Source organism: Cajanus cajan, chromosome 1 (genome assembly GCF_000230855.2).
Source record: "Cajanus cajan strain Asha chromosome 1, NIPB_CcT2T_4, whole genome shotgun sequence".
Lineage (NCBI taxonomy): Eukaryota > Viridiplantae > Streptophyta > Magnoliopsida > Fabales > Fabaceae > Cajanus > Cajanus cajan.
The window spans coordinates 19,737,826-19,756,915 of NC_138517.1; the positions used below are offsets into that span (position 1 = coordinate 19,737,826).

Below are 19,090 nucleotides of genomic sequence, written 5' to 3' on the forward strand. Positions count from 1 at the left end.
AGCACACCTGCAATTCATAATTTATCTTCATTGATGTATCCAAAGAAACTTGGGTCCTTGAGAGTTAGTGTGTACATAATCAATCTTTTTAATCCATTTAAAACTTCGACTAGGAACACCAAATTTCCTAATCATGCATCTAGAATAGTTGTGACACCCATTCTACTCCAACACATATAGTAATAAAATGATGAATAAATTATCAAAATCCTGGGTAAAATGGTTCACAAATGAAACCTCAAAATAATCGTCTAATTGAAAAATCAAAATTTGAAAATAATAATTTGCAATTGTACTTAAATAAAGGAGCATTAAGCCCCAAATACAATAAAAACTTATCAAATAAAATCCCTCGCTTCGACGTCACACTATCAGAGCAATCTATCAACTCAAATGTCGGCACCTTAAGTGCCACTCACATCCAGATTTTCCTTACTTAAAAATAACCATAAAATATACGGTGAGAAAAGAAGACATTCATATACAAATCACAATAGAAAAATCCAACCAATACACCCTTAATCAAAAAAATATACACAATTAAACCTTGGTCAATCATACTTCATATTATCAATTCTAAGTTCATTCAATTTCCATTATCACATCACAGTTTAAGTATGCACCATGTCACACATCCAACACCATGTTATGCACATGCCCATACCCATGCCCATGCATCACACATCCAACACCCTATCACACACATGCCCGTGCTAATACATCACACCACTAGCACCATGTCACACACATGCTCGTCCCAATGCATCACACATCCAGCACCATGTCACGCACACGTCCGTGGCAATGCATCACACCTCCAACACCATGTCACGCACACGCTTATGCCAATGCATCACACATCCAACACCGTGTCATGCACACGTCCATGTCGAGGCATCATACACAACATTCTCGTACATCTCAATTTATAATTCACATTTGGATTTATTCCATTTCAGCACACACCACTATATATATACATATACACTACTACAGGATGTATTATTTACATCGGTTTTGCGAGGTAATCTACATCGGTTCTAAAACCGATGTAAAATAGGGTGACTTAGAAATACATACACTTCTACATCGGTTTTGAAACCGATGTAGATTTGTGCAAATTCTACATCGATTTTGAAATCGATGTAAATTTGTGCAAAATCTACATCGATTTTGTTAACAACCGATGTAGATTGCATTTTTTTTATAAAAAAAAGTTTCATTTATTTTTTAGATTCTTTCTGATTACCTGTAATAAACATATATATACATATATAAATCTCAAACAGAAATTGTATAGTGCATTATTCTACTCAATTGTGTTGCTTAAGTAGAGTGGATATATATACAATTTAACTTGTTTAATAAATCAAAAAACTTGACAAGAAAGAAAAAATGACTTGTTGGAGTAAAAAATTAGGATCAACAAAAATTATAAATTCTTACTCTCATTTTGTAGGATCAACAAGATTAACCCAAATGTTTTCTTAAGGAGAATTATTAAAAGGAAATAAAATGCAGAATTTTTTCTTACTCTCATTGTATAGGTTCCATTAAGTCCATTAATAGTTGCCAAAGCTATATCTCTGTGAAAGTATTTAACAAAACCATATCCTTCAAGCAAATAAGAGAAATTATTATATATTTAGTATTGACATCACACACATACAGAGACACAAAAATATAATATTGAATAAAAAATTGTGATGCCTCCAAACATTGAAGGGAAAGGTCAAAAATAATAACACGCATTGCACCCACCAATTCGTACTCTCCTCAACAACATATATGAAACTGAAGCACATAGAAACCAACCCCCTCACTCCCATGTACAAAGCTAGATGTTGTAAAGAGAAATAAAAACTTCGTAGTGAAAACAACAAATAATTGACTAAGCAATTTAAGTGAATAGTTTGGTGAAAAATTAATAACCAAAACATGATAACCAAGCTTTAACTACTTAGTTTATTTTATTTTGGGGATAAGAAAATAAACTATAAAATAAAGGCAGAAAATTATTTTTGAGATATATTGTAAACAATCCTAATTAAACTAAAAATCATGCTCTATTTCTAAATTATTCTAAAAAGAAGTTTTCCCATTGACTCCGAATGTCTTTCAATTTGGTTTTCGGCAATGGTGCAACATCATCAAAAAGCTGTAACATACAGTATAATATATTAGTTACATAAAAATCATGAAAATAAATTAATCAATGATAATAAAAGTAAAAGAATTATATTACCTCAATCCAATCATTTGTTACTTCCCCTTCAATTATGTCTAACATCCAATTCATCACATAATATCCACATTCGTAACCTCCTTGTTGTCGATTACTCTAAAATGAATATTAGATTGAGTTGTATAAGAAATTTTTAATTTAAGCTAATAAGAAAATATTTTAGGCATATGGAGGTTACAAATCAATTACCATGGGATAAATCTAATCTAGGTTCTTTGGTTATGCTATAGATCTACCCCCATGACATTATAGACAACCATAACACTAAAGAAAATAAATGAATGTAAGTTACATGGTTAAAATTTATAATAGAGAGCATAAAATAAATACCTGTTACAAACTAAATTTTACCTTTTAATTAAATTTTTTATTTGAACATTAGGCTTACGATGCAAAGAACAAAACCAAACAGCAACATTGTTTACAGGACAGAGAACCAATAACTGCCAATGATTTCTATATTTAGCCACAATTAGTTACACAATAGATACATAAATACACAAATTAAATGGAGTTCACAAAGATGCACTTTAGGAAAGATTGAAATAAAGAAGACTCAAATATGGAATCGAGTTTGCAGATTAATATCAAAGTCAATGCTTTGAACGAAGAAAGTACCACAGAACAATTACATCAACTTCAAAAGCAAAATGACACCCATCATTTTGACGTAATGAACATCCACAAACTGCCTTATTCACAATGACTCAACCAAATATAACTGAAGAAAAAAACCCAACAGAATGTTCAAGACTTCTCATGCTTTAGAGGATATTCAAGCGACACATGATTTCAAAGAGGTCCAGGAAAAGTCCCACTTTCCCTCTGTTCATTCCATCTATCAACCTATCACAATTTAGTCCACACAAAATTTAAAATAGAGAAATGCTAATCCACCCTATGGAGATTACTAAATAAAAAAGAAATCAATATAATCTAGGAATGCTAATCCACCCTATGGAGATTACTGAATAAAAAAATCAATAGAGAAATGCTAATCCACCCTATGGTTTGACACTAATCTTTCAAATTTTGTGACAAAATTAGATACATAACTTGCTTTATGCACAGGTGGGGAAAATATATAAGCAATTCTAGGAATGTCCAGAAATTAATTAGAAGCAAAGGCATTTTGATGATTAAACAGTGTATGCCAGGCAAACTCATTTTCCTAACTCCCAACAAAAAAACAAAATAGGCTCAAAAGACTAATATATGAAAGTATTGGCAAATATATCAAAAACAAAAAAGATCACTCAATCAATTTCACTAATTCAAATTATGTAACCAGAACCTTGCCACTGCAATTATTTAAACTTAGTTTCAAGCTACCATGTTCTTGATAGTTATCAATTTCAGATGGTGGCACATAGTGGCCAGATCTGAAAATGTTATAGCATGATAGCCACTACTTTTAACATTATAATACAGACTAAATAAATTATACAACTCATATAAATACTAAAATTAAAAAGAAATCAAACTTAACAAAATTCAAGATAAATAATGTCATAGTTTACATACACAATCGCCATCAATCTAGGAGCAATAATATAGTAATGAAGTCGAAAAATGAAAGATGATGGTGAAATTAATAGGAAAATAACATAACAAATGAAAACACAACAAAAAAAATCTATGGTGTGAAGAACAGAGATCAGCATAGAGGTAACTTTTTGTGAATGATCAAGGAAGAAGGGTTTCAAATCCTATTATGTTTTAGAAGAAAAAAATGCATCACAAAAATGGGGAGACAACACAATTCACCCAAAAATAAACATTGTTTTAGCAGTGAAAATGGGTTTTGGAATCTTATATCATGGTGGCTGCACTATAGCATGTGAAAAGCCATTATTGCAGCAACAATGGCTACCGTTGAAAACTGCTTCACTATTTGAATCTCATAGCAACCTAGGACCACTACTCTGCTACTCCACTATAGTATGCTACCACAATGGACCAGTTTGTTTAAAATTAAAAAATGTGATTATAAAAAAGTGATTTTTTAAGTAGATAGGAGTTGGTTATTAAAAAAAAGGTTTAGACAAATATATCAAGAAAGTAGAAAATTGCTTATTTTATTAAAAATAAATTTTCTTTAAACTCTTTAAAACAAACAGTCTCAATATAGGCTTCCTTGAAAATAGATGTGTGATAATGAAAAGAAAGAAAATCTTAATGTTATCAATAGTCAACATCAAACAAAAATATAAATCAATTTGTTGATAAAGAAAACAGTCTAATATGCTATAGCCCAAAAACTAGACTTCGACCCTATTTGGATAAATTTATGCACAAGTACTTCAAATTCAACAATAAAATAAGAAAATATCTCCCAAAGCTGCTTTCATTTTTTATTTCGCACAACTTTCCCTATGCATACATCTAACCCTAAATTACTTCCCAAAGAAAACACTAAGAAAATAAATTATTCAATTAATGAACCCCGAATCCTGACTCTTTATCCTCTTATTAAGTTGCTAATTTGATAGTGTTCACTTTAGAAGATGAGGATATATAGGGTTTCTTTCACCATCTCTAACTTGCAGAATCTTTATTAGGGTCTAAGTAATCTAGCCTCAAGTTTAGTCATGGCAGAACAATATATTTGCTGTGAATTTTGGGAATTAACTTCAAGAATATATGTTGACAGATCATTGGGAAGTTTTTTTTTTTTAACGGGTTTTGTAATTTTAGGATCATAGAACTACTACTGCTTGTTTTCTATTCAAAAAGGAATTGATGATCATGGTCCACTCTAATATAAAATTTTTCCACTACAGACAAGTAAAACACATGGTATCACAAGCGAAAATTTTTAAAAGAAAATGTTGAACCTTCGTTACTATAATGTTTCAACACTTGCTAGGTAGAGAGTATTAAATTGGAAATAGATCAAATTTGCACTATATAAATCACTATTATACACATTTAATTGGTTAAATGTGAAGCTTTAAATTTCTAAATAGAATCAATTTTTGAAAACTACGAACTTGATATAGTATTAGTGGTTATAGCACCAAACTGAAAATTCTCATTACTAATTTTCAAACTTTCAAAATAAGTAATAGGTAGATTCTGTATTGCACAAAATTCCTATTATAATAGGCTCAAATTCAATTCTAAATTATGAATTTTGTTTCAAAAACTGCTCATGGTGTATTTGAGAAGTTACAACCTATGTAACTGACTTTGATCCTTCAAATTAAGATGGAGATCAACAGGTAGATAAGGGCTTTCTTGGGTCTGGTTTAGTAATTACTTCTAAGAAAAGGAAAGGGAGTTAAGCAGAACTAAATAATGACAATTTAAGATGCAAAGCATAACCGTCCAAGAAAAGGGAATAAGTTTCGCACAATTCAGCTATTCGCCATGGGTTGGTTAGAAAATTAACACTTGTCTTTAGTTTTCTAATGAGAGAACCAAGGAACAATGACCGATGTTTAAAATTCTAAGATTCAAAACATGGTAACCTTGTCATCATATCATATGAGAATACCAACATAGTGAAATGACTAGTTATTGACCAATGGAAAGTTGGAAGACTAGTCATATAAATGATTATGCTATCAGTGGCAATAACAACAGGTTAAGCCTCAGGAACAGGTGTCTACCAAAAACAACGTTCCAGAACACTTATTCAGATAAATGGCACAAAAATTTACGCATTTGGTAACATGAGATCTCTTTGCACTCACATATTACATGCTAATTTGCTAAACACAAGCAACCAACTAGTGTATAAAGCAATAATCTCTGCTCCTGCACAAAAGAATGATTGGTAGTAAACTTTACAATATAGCATCATTGGCAATCTGCACAGCTTTCCCTATGCATACATCTAATCCTAAACCCTTAATATATATATATATATATATATATATATATATATATATATATATTCATTCATTTTGACATTTTACACATTTCAGACACTCATGTGCAACAAGACTTGATTCTTAATCAGAATCAACAGCATGGCTCTGCTATGGCTCAAGATTTGGCAGATTTTGGCCCAATTGAAACAAATACAAAAAAAGAAACCCTAATTTTTTTTTAATTGAACAAAATATAATGCATCATGAACTAAATGATCACCTCAAACATGCCAACAGTGCTAACTATGTAGATGTTGCAAATGCTGCCTTCGATGACGAACTTGACCAAGAGGACCACCGCGTTTCAGAGAGCTCCTCTAAGAGCATCTATGAATTTGAAGCACCAACACGCATTTGTACACTCATGAGAAAGGCAACAACAAACAATTAAAAACTAAGATAAACAACAAAAATAGCTCAGTTTACCTAATGTTGTTCGTCGAAGATGGATAAGAGAAAAAGGGTTTGATGAGAAGAGTGCGCGAAAGAAGGAGAAGACGGCTAAGAAGAGTGTGCGAAAGAAGAGAAGATAAGATGGCTGAGAACTTAGTCGAGGGTTTCCGTGGTTGCTCATGGCGGGCTGGGAACGCTGTGTTGAAAGGGTATGCTTTCCATGGGGTGTTTACATGGGGGGCGTATTTGGGTCTGACTTCTACATCGGTCAAAAGCAAACCCGATGTAGAATAACTTCTTGATTTCATTTCTACCGGTCAATAATAAAACCGATGTAGAATTGTTCATATTTACATCGTTTCTCCACCCAACCGATGTAAATATGTTTGCATTTTCTATTTATTTATGAGATTGCCACCGCGTTTTTCATTTACATCGTTTCTACTACAACCGATGTAGATATAGCAATGTTAAACACCACTTTTCTAGTAGTGATAGCAACACATAGGTCGTCCATCACACACACTTCATCTGATTATAATTTTAGAAATACGAATAGACATCTCATAATTCGTCATTCATCAAACAACATTATTTTATATTCTAATCGGTCAGAACTCATCACAATTACTCGAAAACACATCATAACACATCAATTTCATAGAAACATGCATCAATTCTAGAATCCCCAATTCTTCATGAACCCTAACTCACAGGCACATTTCAATCAATCCAATCCATCATCCAGAATAAAAGTTACAATAATTAATACTAGAAATACCAGTATAGATTCACACAGAAATCATTTGAATTATTAAACATGCAAACAAAAATAATTAGAAAATTTCTAAGAATCCTAGGGAACTCTTCCTCTACTCATTCCCTCTTGTGACTATGCATATGAAGACCCTCTTTTCCCCCGTACCTGATTGTGTAAATCCGACTAGTTATGATGCTATGTGAATCCCCCTTTTAGTTTTGATGTAACTTTGTTTAAGTTTGCTTCATTTTATATTTTTGGCCTATGTTAAAAGGATATTGTATTGGTTGTTTCATAAGACTTAGGCATGTATGTGTTTGCTTGTTATGTGGTTTGTTTTCAAAACTTATCTTGTTTTTTTAGTAAACATATTTCAATGTTTCTCATTTTATGTAAAAACATAATGTAATAGATTATCAAGTTTTGGTAATAGATTAGAAAGTGTTTTAACATTAAATAAAACTTGAATCATTCAAAAGAATTCAATGTTAAGTGAGGTAGTAAATTTTCATTTCAGGTAATAGATTACTGAAACTTAGTATTTGAATTGAAACTTGTAGTTATCACTATTTTAATTGATTACCATCTATGGTAATAAATTACCATGATGACTTTTGAGTGAAACAAGTGTTTTTAGTATCGGGTTATTTAATTCCCCATTCTAGTAATTGATTACCTCTGTACAAATTGAGTTTTATGCTTACTAAGAAGCACAGATTAATTAATTACCATGTTTGGTAATCGATTATGCCTATGCTAATATCAATGTTGTTTCCGTTTTAAAAATCCAGTAATAGATTACCTTCATAGGTAAATAGATTACAACAGTTACAAAAAAATTTAAATGCTAAAATCCTTTTTGCACTACAAATATAACTCTTTTCAAAAAAATTTTAAAAAAAGATCATATAATACTTTGAAAAATGTTTTAGAACAAGATAAAATCAAAAACTTTTCAAAAAGAATGTAAAGGCTAAAGATTGATTGAAGAAGATGAGTTCTTGAAAGATTTCAAGGATTTTTTTGAGCTAATCTCTGTACAAGATCATTCTACACATATCATGTGTATTCTCTCTTATCTTAAATCGTTGTTTGTGCTTTTGGTCTATGTTACTCTTTGAGATAGGGTGTCTCTAGAAGAGTTAAGAGAAATCTTGAGACTAGTTTTTTTTCAAGTAAGTTCTTGTGAGGTGTAGGAATCTTTGTTTGTGAAATCTTGTGGATTCAAGATTATGTATGATTTTCATTCTGATTGTAATATTGCTTTTACATGGTGTATGTAAAGAATATTATAGTGCAATGATTTGATTTAGTTGTGTGCTAAGTTAAAAATTGGATGTAGGCCCTTGTATAGCTGAATTAATATAGATCATTGTGTAATTCTCTCTTAACCTTCATCTCTTGATATAATTTTGTTATCATCTTGTGATATTTGTTAAAAAGAATTTCAAGAAAATGTTTCTTTATCTGTTATCAATTGTTATTCATATTCAGTTCATCATATATGCAATTTGGTAATAATAAAAGAAAGAAGGTAATTTCAAAAATTCATTTGGATTACGAGTATTTGATCCGCTACATGTCATATCTGATATTTTGTATCTTATTACTGATTTGTAATATGAATTTGATTAATTGTAATTGGGATAAGAAAGAAAAGAATAAGAACAAGATTTTAAAGACCATAGGAAGCCATCTAAGTGTAGAATTTATTCAACCTCCCTTCTAGATTCGTGTTCTACAGACCAACAATTGGTATCAGATCTCAACTTTGATAATTACTCAAGTTAGATCCTTTAGAAAAACCCTTATAATGGTCGGTAATCAATTACCTTTTACTGAAGGTGCCTCTATAAATAGACCTCTCTCTTTTGTGATGATAACTATCCATTTTGGAAAGTGAAGATGAAAATTTTCATGGAATCTATTCATAGAAGTATTTGGAAAGCTATAATTATAGATTACAAAGTTCCTACTGTAACCATAGAAGGGAAAATAGTTGACAAACCTTTTGATAGTTGGGAACCAAATGAAGTAAGAAGAGTTGAAAATGATGCGAAAGCTTTAAACATAATACATTCTACATTAAACTCTGATGAATTCTTTAGAATTCCATCTTGTTCTATAGCTAAGGAAGAATGGGACTTGATACAAGTCACTCACGAAGGTACTCCAAAAGTTAGACGTTAGAAAGAACACTCTCATCCAACAATATGAGACTTTTAGAATGACTTAAGGAGAAACAATCATGGACATGCATAAGAGGATCACTCATATCATTAATCACTTAAAAGGACTTGGGAAGATCTTTGATGAAGAAGAAGTAAATGTAAAAGCTCTAAAGTCACTCAATAGGAGATATAAACCTACTATGACAACCATTACTGAATCTAAGAATCTAGCTCAAATGACAAGTGTTGAGTTGTTTGGTAAGCTAAGAGAATATGAGATGAATATGACAAGGATGGTTGAGGAAGAACAAAAAGATAAGAAAGTTAAAGGTTTGACTTTGAAAATGGAAGACTCCTCAAGTGAAGACAAATGCAGCAAGAATGAAGAAAAATCAAAAAGTGAAGAACTGAACTTAATGGTAAGAAATTTTTGAAGGTTTATGAAGAAAAGGAACTTCAAGAAGAAACCATCAAGTCAGAAGAAATTCTTTAAGAAAAGTGACAAATTCTCTCCAAAATTCACATGTTTTGAGTGTGGGAAAGCTGGTCATATGAAGGTTGACTGAACCAACTTGGAAAAGCAAGGAAATGAGGAAAAGAAGTCAAAATTCAGATCCAAAAAGAAGAAAGCATACATAGCTTGGGACGATAATGCTTCTACAACCTCCAGTGATAGTGAACAAGAGCAAGGGGCTAATCTTTGTCTTATGATTAAGCATGAATCAGATCATGAGGTAAGTGATTCGGATTCATCCACTTGTTCATATAATCAATTACAAGACGCATTTTCTGAGTTATATGTTGAAGCTAAAAAGATGGGAATTCTGAATAAAATCTATGAAGGCAAAATAAAAGAATTGGAATTGAAAGTGTCTTCTTTAGAAAAAGAAAATGAGATTTTAACAATTGAAGTTAGTAAGTTGAAATTGCCTTGTGTAAATTGTAAAAATCTGTATATTGCATTAAAATTTAAAGAAAATGAAAAAGTTGATTGGAAGAAACTTAATTTTAAGAAATCCATGACTCCACATTTTTCATGTAACTACTATATGAAACCTAGATATAACTATTATAACACCCCATTTTTCAAAAATATTATTATTATATGGTATTTGGTCATAATTATTTTTATTATTATAGGGGAATATTATTTTGTACGTTTTGAATAATTATTGTGTATATATTAAATAAATATTTTTATTAGCATTTTAAATAATTATTTATATGTTTTAAAATATAATTTAGGAGCTGAGATGGGATGCAACCCCCTATATTTTTATAATTAAATTAATTATATATTTTTATTATAAAATTTAAAAGATTAATTTTATAGGATATTTTGATATCAAAATTATATTATTATATTTTGGGTCAAAAATAATTTTTTATTATTGGGGAAAAAGTATTTGTATTATACTTATTTATTATTTGATTATTTGGGGGGAAAAGAGAAATGGGTCAGAAAGTGAAATGAGTTGGTTGACCCAACCCGAGGGAATGTTAAGAAGGAGTTAGCAGAATTGGTATTCGAAAGGCGTGAGAAAAGAGGAGAGAAAAAAATAAGAGCTCTAAGGAGGAGTGCTAAGTCTTATGAAACAACCAATACAATATCCTTTTAACAGGCCAAAAATATAAAATGAAGCAAACTTAAACAAAGTTACATCAAAACTAAAACTAAATCTTCAAAAAGGCTTCAGAATCAACGGGACTTGTAGGTGAAGATCCTCATAAGCATTTAAAGGAGTTCCATATAGTGTGTTCCACCATGAGTCCTCAAGGTGTGCCAAAAGATAATGTGAAAATGAAGGAATTTCCTTTCTCTTTGGATGGTGCTAGAAAAGATTTTTTTTTTACTTTTTACCAACTACCATCACTACATGGAATAAGATGAATAAATTATTCCTTGAAAAAAATTTCCCTGCCTCTAAAACTACAGTAATTAGAAAAAAGATTTGTGAAATACGGCAGCAAAATGGTGAGACTTTGTATGACTATTGGGAGAGATTCAACAAGTTGTGTTCCACTTGTACTCATCACCAAATTAGTGAGTAATTTTTTCTATAATATTTCTATGAGGGATTGATATTGATGGATAGGAGCATGATTCATGCAACCAACGGAAGAGTATTTGATGGATAAGACACCACCTGCTACAAGACAACTCATTATAAACATGGTAGCCAATAGTCAACAATTTGGATTCAAAGGAGCTTTTAGGGGAGTAAATGAGTTGGCAATTGGTGTTGGTGTTGTTTCTGATGTAAATAATCAAAGGTTGGAAAATAAGTTGAATGAGCTAACTACCATGGTGAGGCATTTACCAATTGGCCAACAACAATAGGTAGGTGTAGTAATCAACTTTCCAACAAGAATGTATGGCATTGTGCTTCCAAAGAACATCCTCAGATGCATGTCCTACTCTAAAAGAAACAAATGCTAATGTTTTTGAAATGTGCATTAGCTAGCAATACAAACCTCCATAGTAGTAACAAAATCATAATCCATACAACTCTTGTTGGAGAGATCATCCAAACTTGAAACAGGGGCAAAACCTGTAACAATAACAACATATACCATTCCATTCAGCCTCCATTCAAGAAATAGTAACAACAACAACAACCTCCTCCTCCTTTTGTGCAAAATAATAGTCTTTCATTTGAGGAAATGATGTAATAGATGGCTGGCAACAACATGTAGTTTTAGTAGAATATGAATGTGTGGAGAAAAGATAGCCATTAAAAGGGGAATTGAATAATGAACATTAAAAACTCACACTTTTTACAAGAAAGTGAAGTATTATCTACAATAGATGAAGTGCTGAAAAGTAAACAAAAGAATAGACAGAACATTGAGTGTTTTTATATTGATTTGTCTCACTCACAAAGAATACGTCCAGTTCTTAATCCAACTAGATTGAGTTCCAATAATTTTCTCAAAGTTACAAGTATTCTTTCTTAAGCCACTTTTGACTCTACGTCAAGTGTTCTTTGACTAGCTTCTTCAAATCACTACCCAAGTATTCTTTCATAAGCCACTTTTGACTTTACGACAAGTGTTCTTTGACTAGCTTCTTCAAATCACTACCCAAGTATTCTTTTAACAACAAGTCTCGCCAAGCTCAACAACAAGTGTTCTTTGGCTGGCCTCCTTAAGCCACTACCTAATTATTCTTTTATAGTTAACCCTCCCCAGGCTCTAGTTATCAAGGTATTACAAGGTTGTTATAATTGTCTCTATAAGACGTGAATGCAATAGTGTTTTGGTACAAATATTTTTCTACAAGACAAAAGTTATACAAAAAAATGTGTCTGTGAATATTATTGTATTTCAAATGATAAGCTTTATATTGTCTTGATCTTCAAAACTTCTTATATAGTAGCTTTGGAGAAGATGACCATTACAACACTTTGAGTTCAACTCACAAGTTTTCTTCATCTGTCTTCATCGTCTTCCTTGTGTTGGCAGGTAACCATTTGACACATTTAATATGAGCATTAAATGCATTTCACCAAATAGTACCGCTTATTTGATCAAGGAGGATACTTATCAACTTTCCATACCAAACGGAGCTTTCAAAAGCAATGTCAGCTTAGAGTAGTTATTGTAGTGACTTTATATATTTTTCTCCATGATTTTTGAGATTTAGTTCTGGCAAAAAGCATGATTTTTCTCTTTAATAGATTTGTGAGTTTCAAGACAGTCTTTTGATTCGATCTGTTAAGGAATGAAATATTGAAAGTGAACTTTATCATTAGTCTTAATAAATGATAAATATTTAATGTATATGAGATAAACTACATGTTTTGTTTGATTAGTAATCGTCTTCCAAATTATTTGCATCTTACACTTCATCTAATAAGCCTTTTAAAGATAAGTTTCAAAGACATTTTGGTAAACATTTCCTTTCTATAAAAACACTTTGTTTATTAGCATTAAAACTCCAAGATTAGGGGATTGTATTTTGACCTAACAATCTCCCCCTTTTTGATGGTGACAAACATGTTTTTGTATTTTTGAAATGTTCGTTCTTCTTTGTTCTTTGAAAAACATGTTGCTTTGATAAGATGAAAGGATTTTTAAAATCTTCCCTTATTTTAGACAATCTATCATCTTTCAAAGATATTTCTCTTTGGAAAATTTGTCATTTTTAACATTGAATAAAAAGTAGAAACTTTTTCAATACTTCTTAAAATATTTTTCTTATAAAAAAGCGTATAAGTAATATGAAAATGTTCTTATCAGATTGATGTATGACACATATCAAAGACATTGAAAGATCATTCAAGTAACTTGATTATAGGTTTCCAACCATTATAGCCAATAGTCTCAAATTTAACCAAGAGAAGAGATTGTTGTAGGTTTTGAGAGACCATAGGAAATGATGGAGGACCATCCTTGAAGCATCATATAGGGCCTATCATAAGGTCCATGGCTAGGAGAGTAGAGGAAGATGAAGAACACACCACACCAAAAGCCATGATCATCATGTGTGTGGATTTTGAGCCCTTTCCTTAGTTTGTTGCTTTCTTTTCCTATTTTTCCCTTTTATTTTGGGGCACATTAGATATTAGGATTTTATTTTGTATTTTTATTTAGCCTTTGTATTATGGGGAAAAATTAGTCTTAGATTTATTTTAGGACTTAAATCTTATTTTATAAGGTCAAAGTCCATTTCTTTCTTTTTCTAGACCTAAGGGTACTTTAATCTTTAAGGAGAGATGAGAGCCATTTCATTTGGGCTGCATTTAGGGCTCATCTAGGATGCATTTGGACTTGGAATTTTTGGCCAAATGCTCCCAAGAAACCCTAGATGCCTTTCTCTCTCTATAAGTACTCTAGGTTACCCACCATGTAGCCACTTTGAAAATTAATGATATTGAGTGAGCCTAGTGCCTCTTCATTCCTTCCTTAGTCCCTTAGGAACTCCACAACCCCCTATCCTGTCCTTTCTTCCTTGAATGAGCTTGGGTCTTCCTTGGTTGGCCTTCATCATCTTAAGTGAAGTGAGCTAGCTTGAAGGAGCTACACCACCAAACACCTCCCCTTCCTCTCCTCCATTTTGAGCGTCACCCTCCACCTCCCTAAACACTATCTCCACCACTTCCATACCCTTGAAGAGATCATCCTTCACGTCAAATCATCCTTGGAGAAGAGAAGGAATCAACCACTAGCCCTCATGGAGAAGTTGGTTCCATCAGGAAAACCATTAACTGAACTCTTGCTAACCTTCCTAAGATTAGTCCTACCATATGTATGCATCAGATTTTGCTGGAGGATGAGTTTCGACTTATGAGATAGCCTTAAAGATGACTAAATCCTACCATTTTAGATGTGGTGACGAAGGAGGTCATGAAACTTCTTGTAGTAGGGATTATTTATCCTATTTCTGATAATAGGTGGGTTAGTCATAGACAAGTGGTTCTTAAGAAAACTCGGATCACTATGGTGAAGAACCAAGATAATGAGCTAGTTCAAACTAGAGTGATAGTTTCATAAATGTTGCATAATTACTCTTTTGGTGGTTTTGACAAAGGAACTACGACTACTAAGTCACATTATTAATTAATACATCTAAAGTTATTTAAATTTCTTGAACTTAATTGTAGGTGATTAATATCATTGACAAGATTTTGAAATGGAAATAATTAATCACTTGTGCCTTTATATAGTTCACTCATAAAATAACATTCTTTTGATATTTGTATTATGTTACAATAGAATGAAGCCAAGAACATAAATATACACTAATGAACTATACACTTTTTCAATCATATAAATAAATTCAAATATTAAAAGAGAATGAATTTTAACATGTAAATAAACTAACATTATATAAAAAAAAATAATATGTGAGAGCTAAAATAGAAAAGATAAATGTTAACTAATTAAAAATAAAGGAAGTAGATGTTATCTTGACACACCTTTAAAGAAGTTATATCAAATTTTCCTATTGATTAGAGGGAAATGAACAAGTACCTACTTTAAATATTTATTTAATATTCTCTTAGTTTGACATGCCACGGCACGCTCACTAAACGTTGACTGTCTACTCTATAACAGAGGGAAGAAAAAAAAAAAGTAAAAAAAGAAAAGAAAGGAATGTGGTGGAAGATAAAAAAGAAAGTTAGATTGGAAGACAAAAAAAGTGAGAAAGCAGGGGCAGCGTATGGAGTAGTAAAGCAAAAACTGTAGAGGCAGAAACCCTCGGATTTTGTTGATCCAATTGTTGTTGTTGGTGGTGGTAGTGTTCCTTGCATGCAATTGGCATGTCGTTGTCGATGGTTCACCCTTCGGTTCACCCTATTGAAGCGCCACCGGTGACCGACCATGCAATTGCCATGCCCAGACACACTTTGAAGGACACGCAGGGCATGCCCGGCACCCTCGGCGGCTTCCTCCTCCGCTTCCTTCAGTTCTCCTTCGCCGTCGTTTCCCTCTCCGTCATGGCCACCACCTCCGATTTCCCTTCCGTCACCGCCTTCCGGTACTGATTAATTCATGTTCTCTTTGAGTTAAGCATGTCTCTTTAATTGGCTCTGTGATAAGTAATTGTTCATTGGGTTGTGTTCTCGTGTTCAAAACAGCACCCCCTGGTTTTGTTAAATGGGTTTCATGAAGGGGGCAATTAAATGAGCTTCTCTACTTTTACCAAACATTTAATCAATTTAGGGTCGGTCTGGTGGTGGGAATTGGAGTAGGATTTGCTGGTATTAATTTCGAACTCTGATGCTGTAATTGTAATTCTGATAAAAAAGAAAAGTTTAGAGTTTGTTTGGATAAATTTTTTCTGATAAAAAAAAAATATCTCGATAAACTAGAATCAGCTTGTGTATAACTTAATTTAAGCTAATTTTTAGAAGTTCTTCCTTGAAAACTTCTACAAAATCTTTTTTTTAACATATGCATAAGATACTTTTAGTTTATGGAAAAGTTTCTTTTCATTTTTTTTTTTTATATATATATTTTTTTATCTTTGAAATGCTTCTGAAAAAGTTTATCCAAACAGATATTGGAAAGAAATTATTTCCCTTCGTAAACTCTCTTTTAATTGTTTAAATAGTTAGGACTTTGTTGTGAGGGAAAATTGGGACTTTGTTCGTCTAACAGGTGTGAGAATTGTTTTAGTTAGTTACTAGATTTCAATGATTTTTCAGTGATAGAATGGTTAAATTAGTGCTTACTTTGCTCTATATTTTCTTTAGCATCTTAATACTACTACTACAAGAACAAAAGTCTTATTTTAGTACTTGCTATATGAATCATATGACGAAATTTGGCTCAGTTAAATACCAGAGTTTTAAAGATATTACTTATAATGAGATCTGTCTTAACAACTTTCGGTTTCCCTCTTAATCTCCCGTCTCCTCCTTTTTATAAGAAAGAGCTTCGTAAGCTACTTTCTTCATTGGTTTTCTTTTTATGTGTCAAAACCACCTTCAACCGATTTTTGTCATCTTTCCCTCAATACTCTCACTGCTCATTTTAGCAACTTAGTAGCAGCAGAAAATTCAGTCTCGAGTGAAATGGGTGTGAATTGGGAAACCTAGGCTTCAACCAAAGTCACTCATGCAAGCCCTTAGAAATTTATTTTCTATTTATGTTTTATCTTCTCTTGAGTAGTCTAAAGTTACTGTCTTCTGACTTATCATCTAGATGGTTGGTTGGGATTGTTTACTAAGGATTTTTCTTCGTCTTTGCCTTTTCTCTAATGTTCTGTATTGAGCTCTTCTACATGCCTATGGTGGTTGTGCGTACATTCAGGAAATGATTAGATTCTAGCGGAATATATTTGGGAGAGAGGTGGAGTAGCATCTAATGAGGGGAGTGTGATGTAAACATGCTTAAGGTGGTTTGGTCATGCAAGGAGAAGATCAACTGTGGTGCCGGTGTGGAAAGTGGATCAAATGGAATATAGTCCAATTAAAAGAGGTAGAGGGAAACTAAAGATAACATTAGGAGAAACCATTAAAAAGACCTTGATCTAGATATGCTTTCTGAAAATCTGTTTTTCAATGAAACTTAATGGCATTGTTGGATACTTTTGCCCAACCTCACTTAGGGGCATAAGGCTTGGTGATCGTTGTTTTAACTTTTAAGTGAAATGCCTCTTGTTTTGGAATCTCCTTACATATTTTTGAAGTTGCAAATCAAATAGTCTAATAATATAAAGGTGTGATTTAGTGCTTTATTTAGTATTTACATGTGTTAGAAGTTATACAAATTTCGTCATATAAAGATACAACTGGTGATCTGTTCAAGCTTTTGCCTCTGATCTTTTTGGAAGGAATAATTTTTGTCTAAGAAGACTATGTACACTATGAATCAGGAGTCTTAAATCCAAGACTTGGAATGAAAATAATATTTGAGAGCATATGAAGACACTTCATTATATGAACTGCACTAAGTCGTATTCCAATTTGTGGGGCAACTGCACTTCATGAAATTTGTGTATCTTTACTGTAATGTTTGCAAAGGTGATCAGAGCATTAGGATTTGTTGATGTCATATTCTGAATCTTCATTTTCAACATAGCATAACCAGTTTTGTTGTGTTTGTTGTACCAGCTACCTAGTTGCTGCTGTCAGCCTGCAAAGCTTGTGGAGCCTCTCTTTGGCAGTTGCTGATATATATGCCATTTTAGTAAGGCGTGGATACCGAAATGTGAGAATTGTCCGATTATTCTCTATCGGTGATGGGGTAAGACAATGCTGGTAAACTTTGTTAGCTTGTATAATTAACTTGTAAAGTAAGAATTGTCCAATTATTCTCTATCAGTGATGGGGTAAGACAATGCTGGTAAACTTTGTTAGCTTGTATAATTAACTTGTAACGTAAGAATTGTCCGATTATTCTCTATCAGTGATGGGGTAAGACAATGCTGGTAAACTTTGTTAGCTTGTATAATTAACTTGTAAAAAGAGAGAGGTGAGACAAAAGTATCAAATGTAATTATGTGATGGAGAGAAAAAATATTGTTCTATAAATCATTGTATGAATAACAACTCTAAAAGTAATGTAGAGACACTCATATATGGTGTTTTTCTCATAATCTATTTATCCATGAAACTAAGTTTATCTCCTGTGAATTCTGCTGCAGATTACTTCCACACTTACATTTTCTGCAGCCTGTGCGTCTGCTGGTATCACAGTTCTCATTGGCAATGATTTGAATGATTGTGCACAGAACCATTGCAGCAGGTTTGAGACAGCAACAGCAATGGCATTTATGAGTTGGTTTGCTGCTTCGCCCTCATTTATTTTGAATTTCTGGACACTGGCCTCCAAATAGAAGCAGCAAAAAAGGGTTTTAGCTATTTATATATGGCATATAACTTTTGAGGATTGATGGCCATGATTGTAGCAAATCTTATTCTAGGGCTTTTTTGATCCTTTGAAATGTTGCTGCTCTTCAATTCAAGGCATGAACTTGAAAACTTTAGTTGTGATGTTTATATTCTCAAAACGCTGAGATGGTAACTTTCCACGTAATTTACATGGCACAACATGAAGTTAGGAAGTGGGGGTTACTTAATGCAACATAGCATTAATTTAGACTTGCAATGATTTAGAATCTTAGATAGCAAGTTTATACTAGTGTTAATGAGTTTCCACAAGTTTATGCAAACTTATTGCGCCTTATCAA

General features: G+C 32.3%; 1 protein-coding gene and 1 non-coding gene across 2 annotated transcripts; one reads left to right on the forward strand and one right to left on the reverse strand.

The window, feature by feature from the left end:
• Positions 1 to 11,384: 11,384 nt before the first annotated feature.
• On the reverse strand, positions 11,385 to 11,489 carry LOC114916763 (small nucleolar RNA R71). The gene has a single exon (XR_003805370.1). It is a non-coding gene; the product is annotated as a small nucleolar RNA R71 (small nucleolar RNA).
• A 4,051-nt stretch (positions 11,490 to 15,540) lies between these two features.
• Positions 15,541 to 19,090, forward strand: LOC109812331 (CASP-like protein 5A2). Its single transcript, XM_020376272.3, has 3 exons — positions 15,541 to 15,931; positions 18,012 to 18,144; positions 18,545 to 19,090. The coding sequence occupies exons 1-3, from the start codon at positions 15,714 to 15,716 to the stop codon at positions 18,734 to 18,736; spliced, it is 543 nt and encodes a 180-aa protein (XP_020231861.1). The 5' UTR covers positions 15,541 to 15,713; the 3' UTR covers positions 18,737 to 19,090.

What these genes read in the sequence shown, in the direction of transcription:
- LOC109812331 (XM_020376272.3), top strand. Translation starts at nt 15,714, where the DNA reads ATGTCGTTGTCGATGGTTCACCCTTCGGTTCACCCTATTGAAGCGCCA. An exon ending in CCTTCCGTCACCGCCTTCCG is followed by an intron (nt 15,932 to 18,011) that starts GTACTGATTAAT and finishes TTGTTGTACCAG; the next exon opens with CTACCTAGTTGCTGCTGTCA. An exon ending in TATTCTCTATCGGTGATGGG is followed by an intron (nt 18,145 to 18,544) that starts GTAAGACAATGC and finishes ATTCTGCTGCAG; the next exon opens with ATTACTTCCACACTTACATT.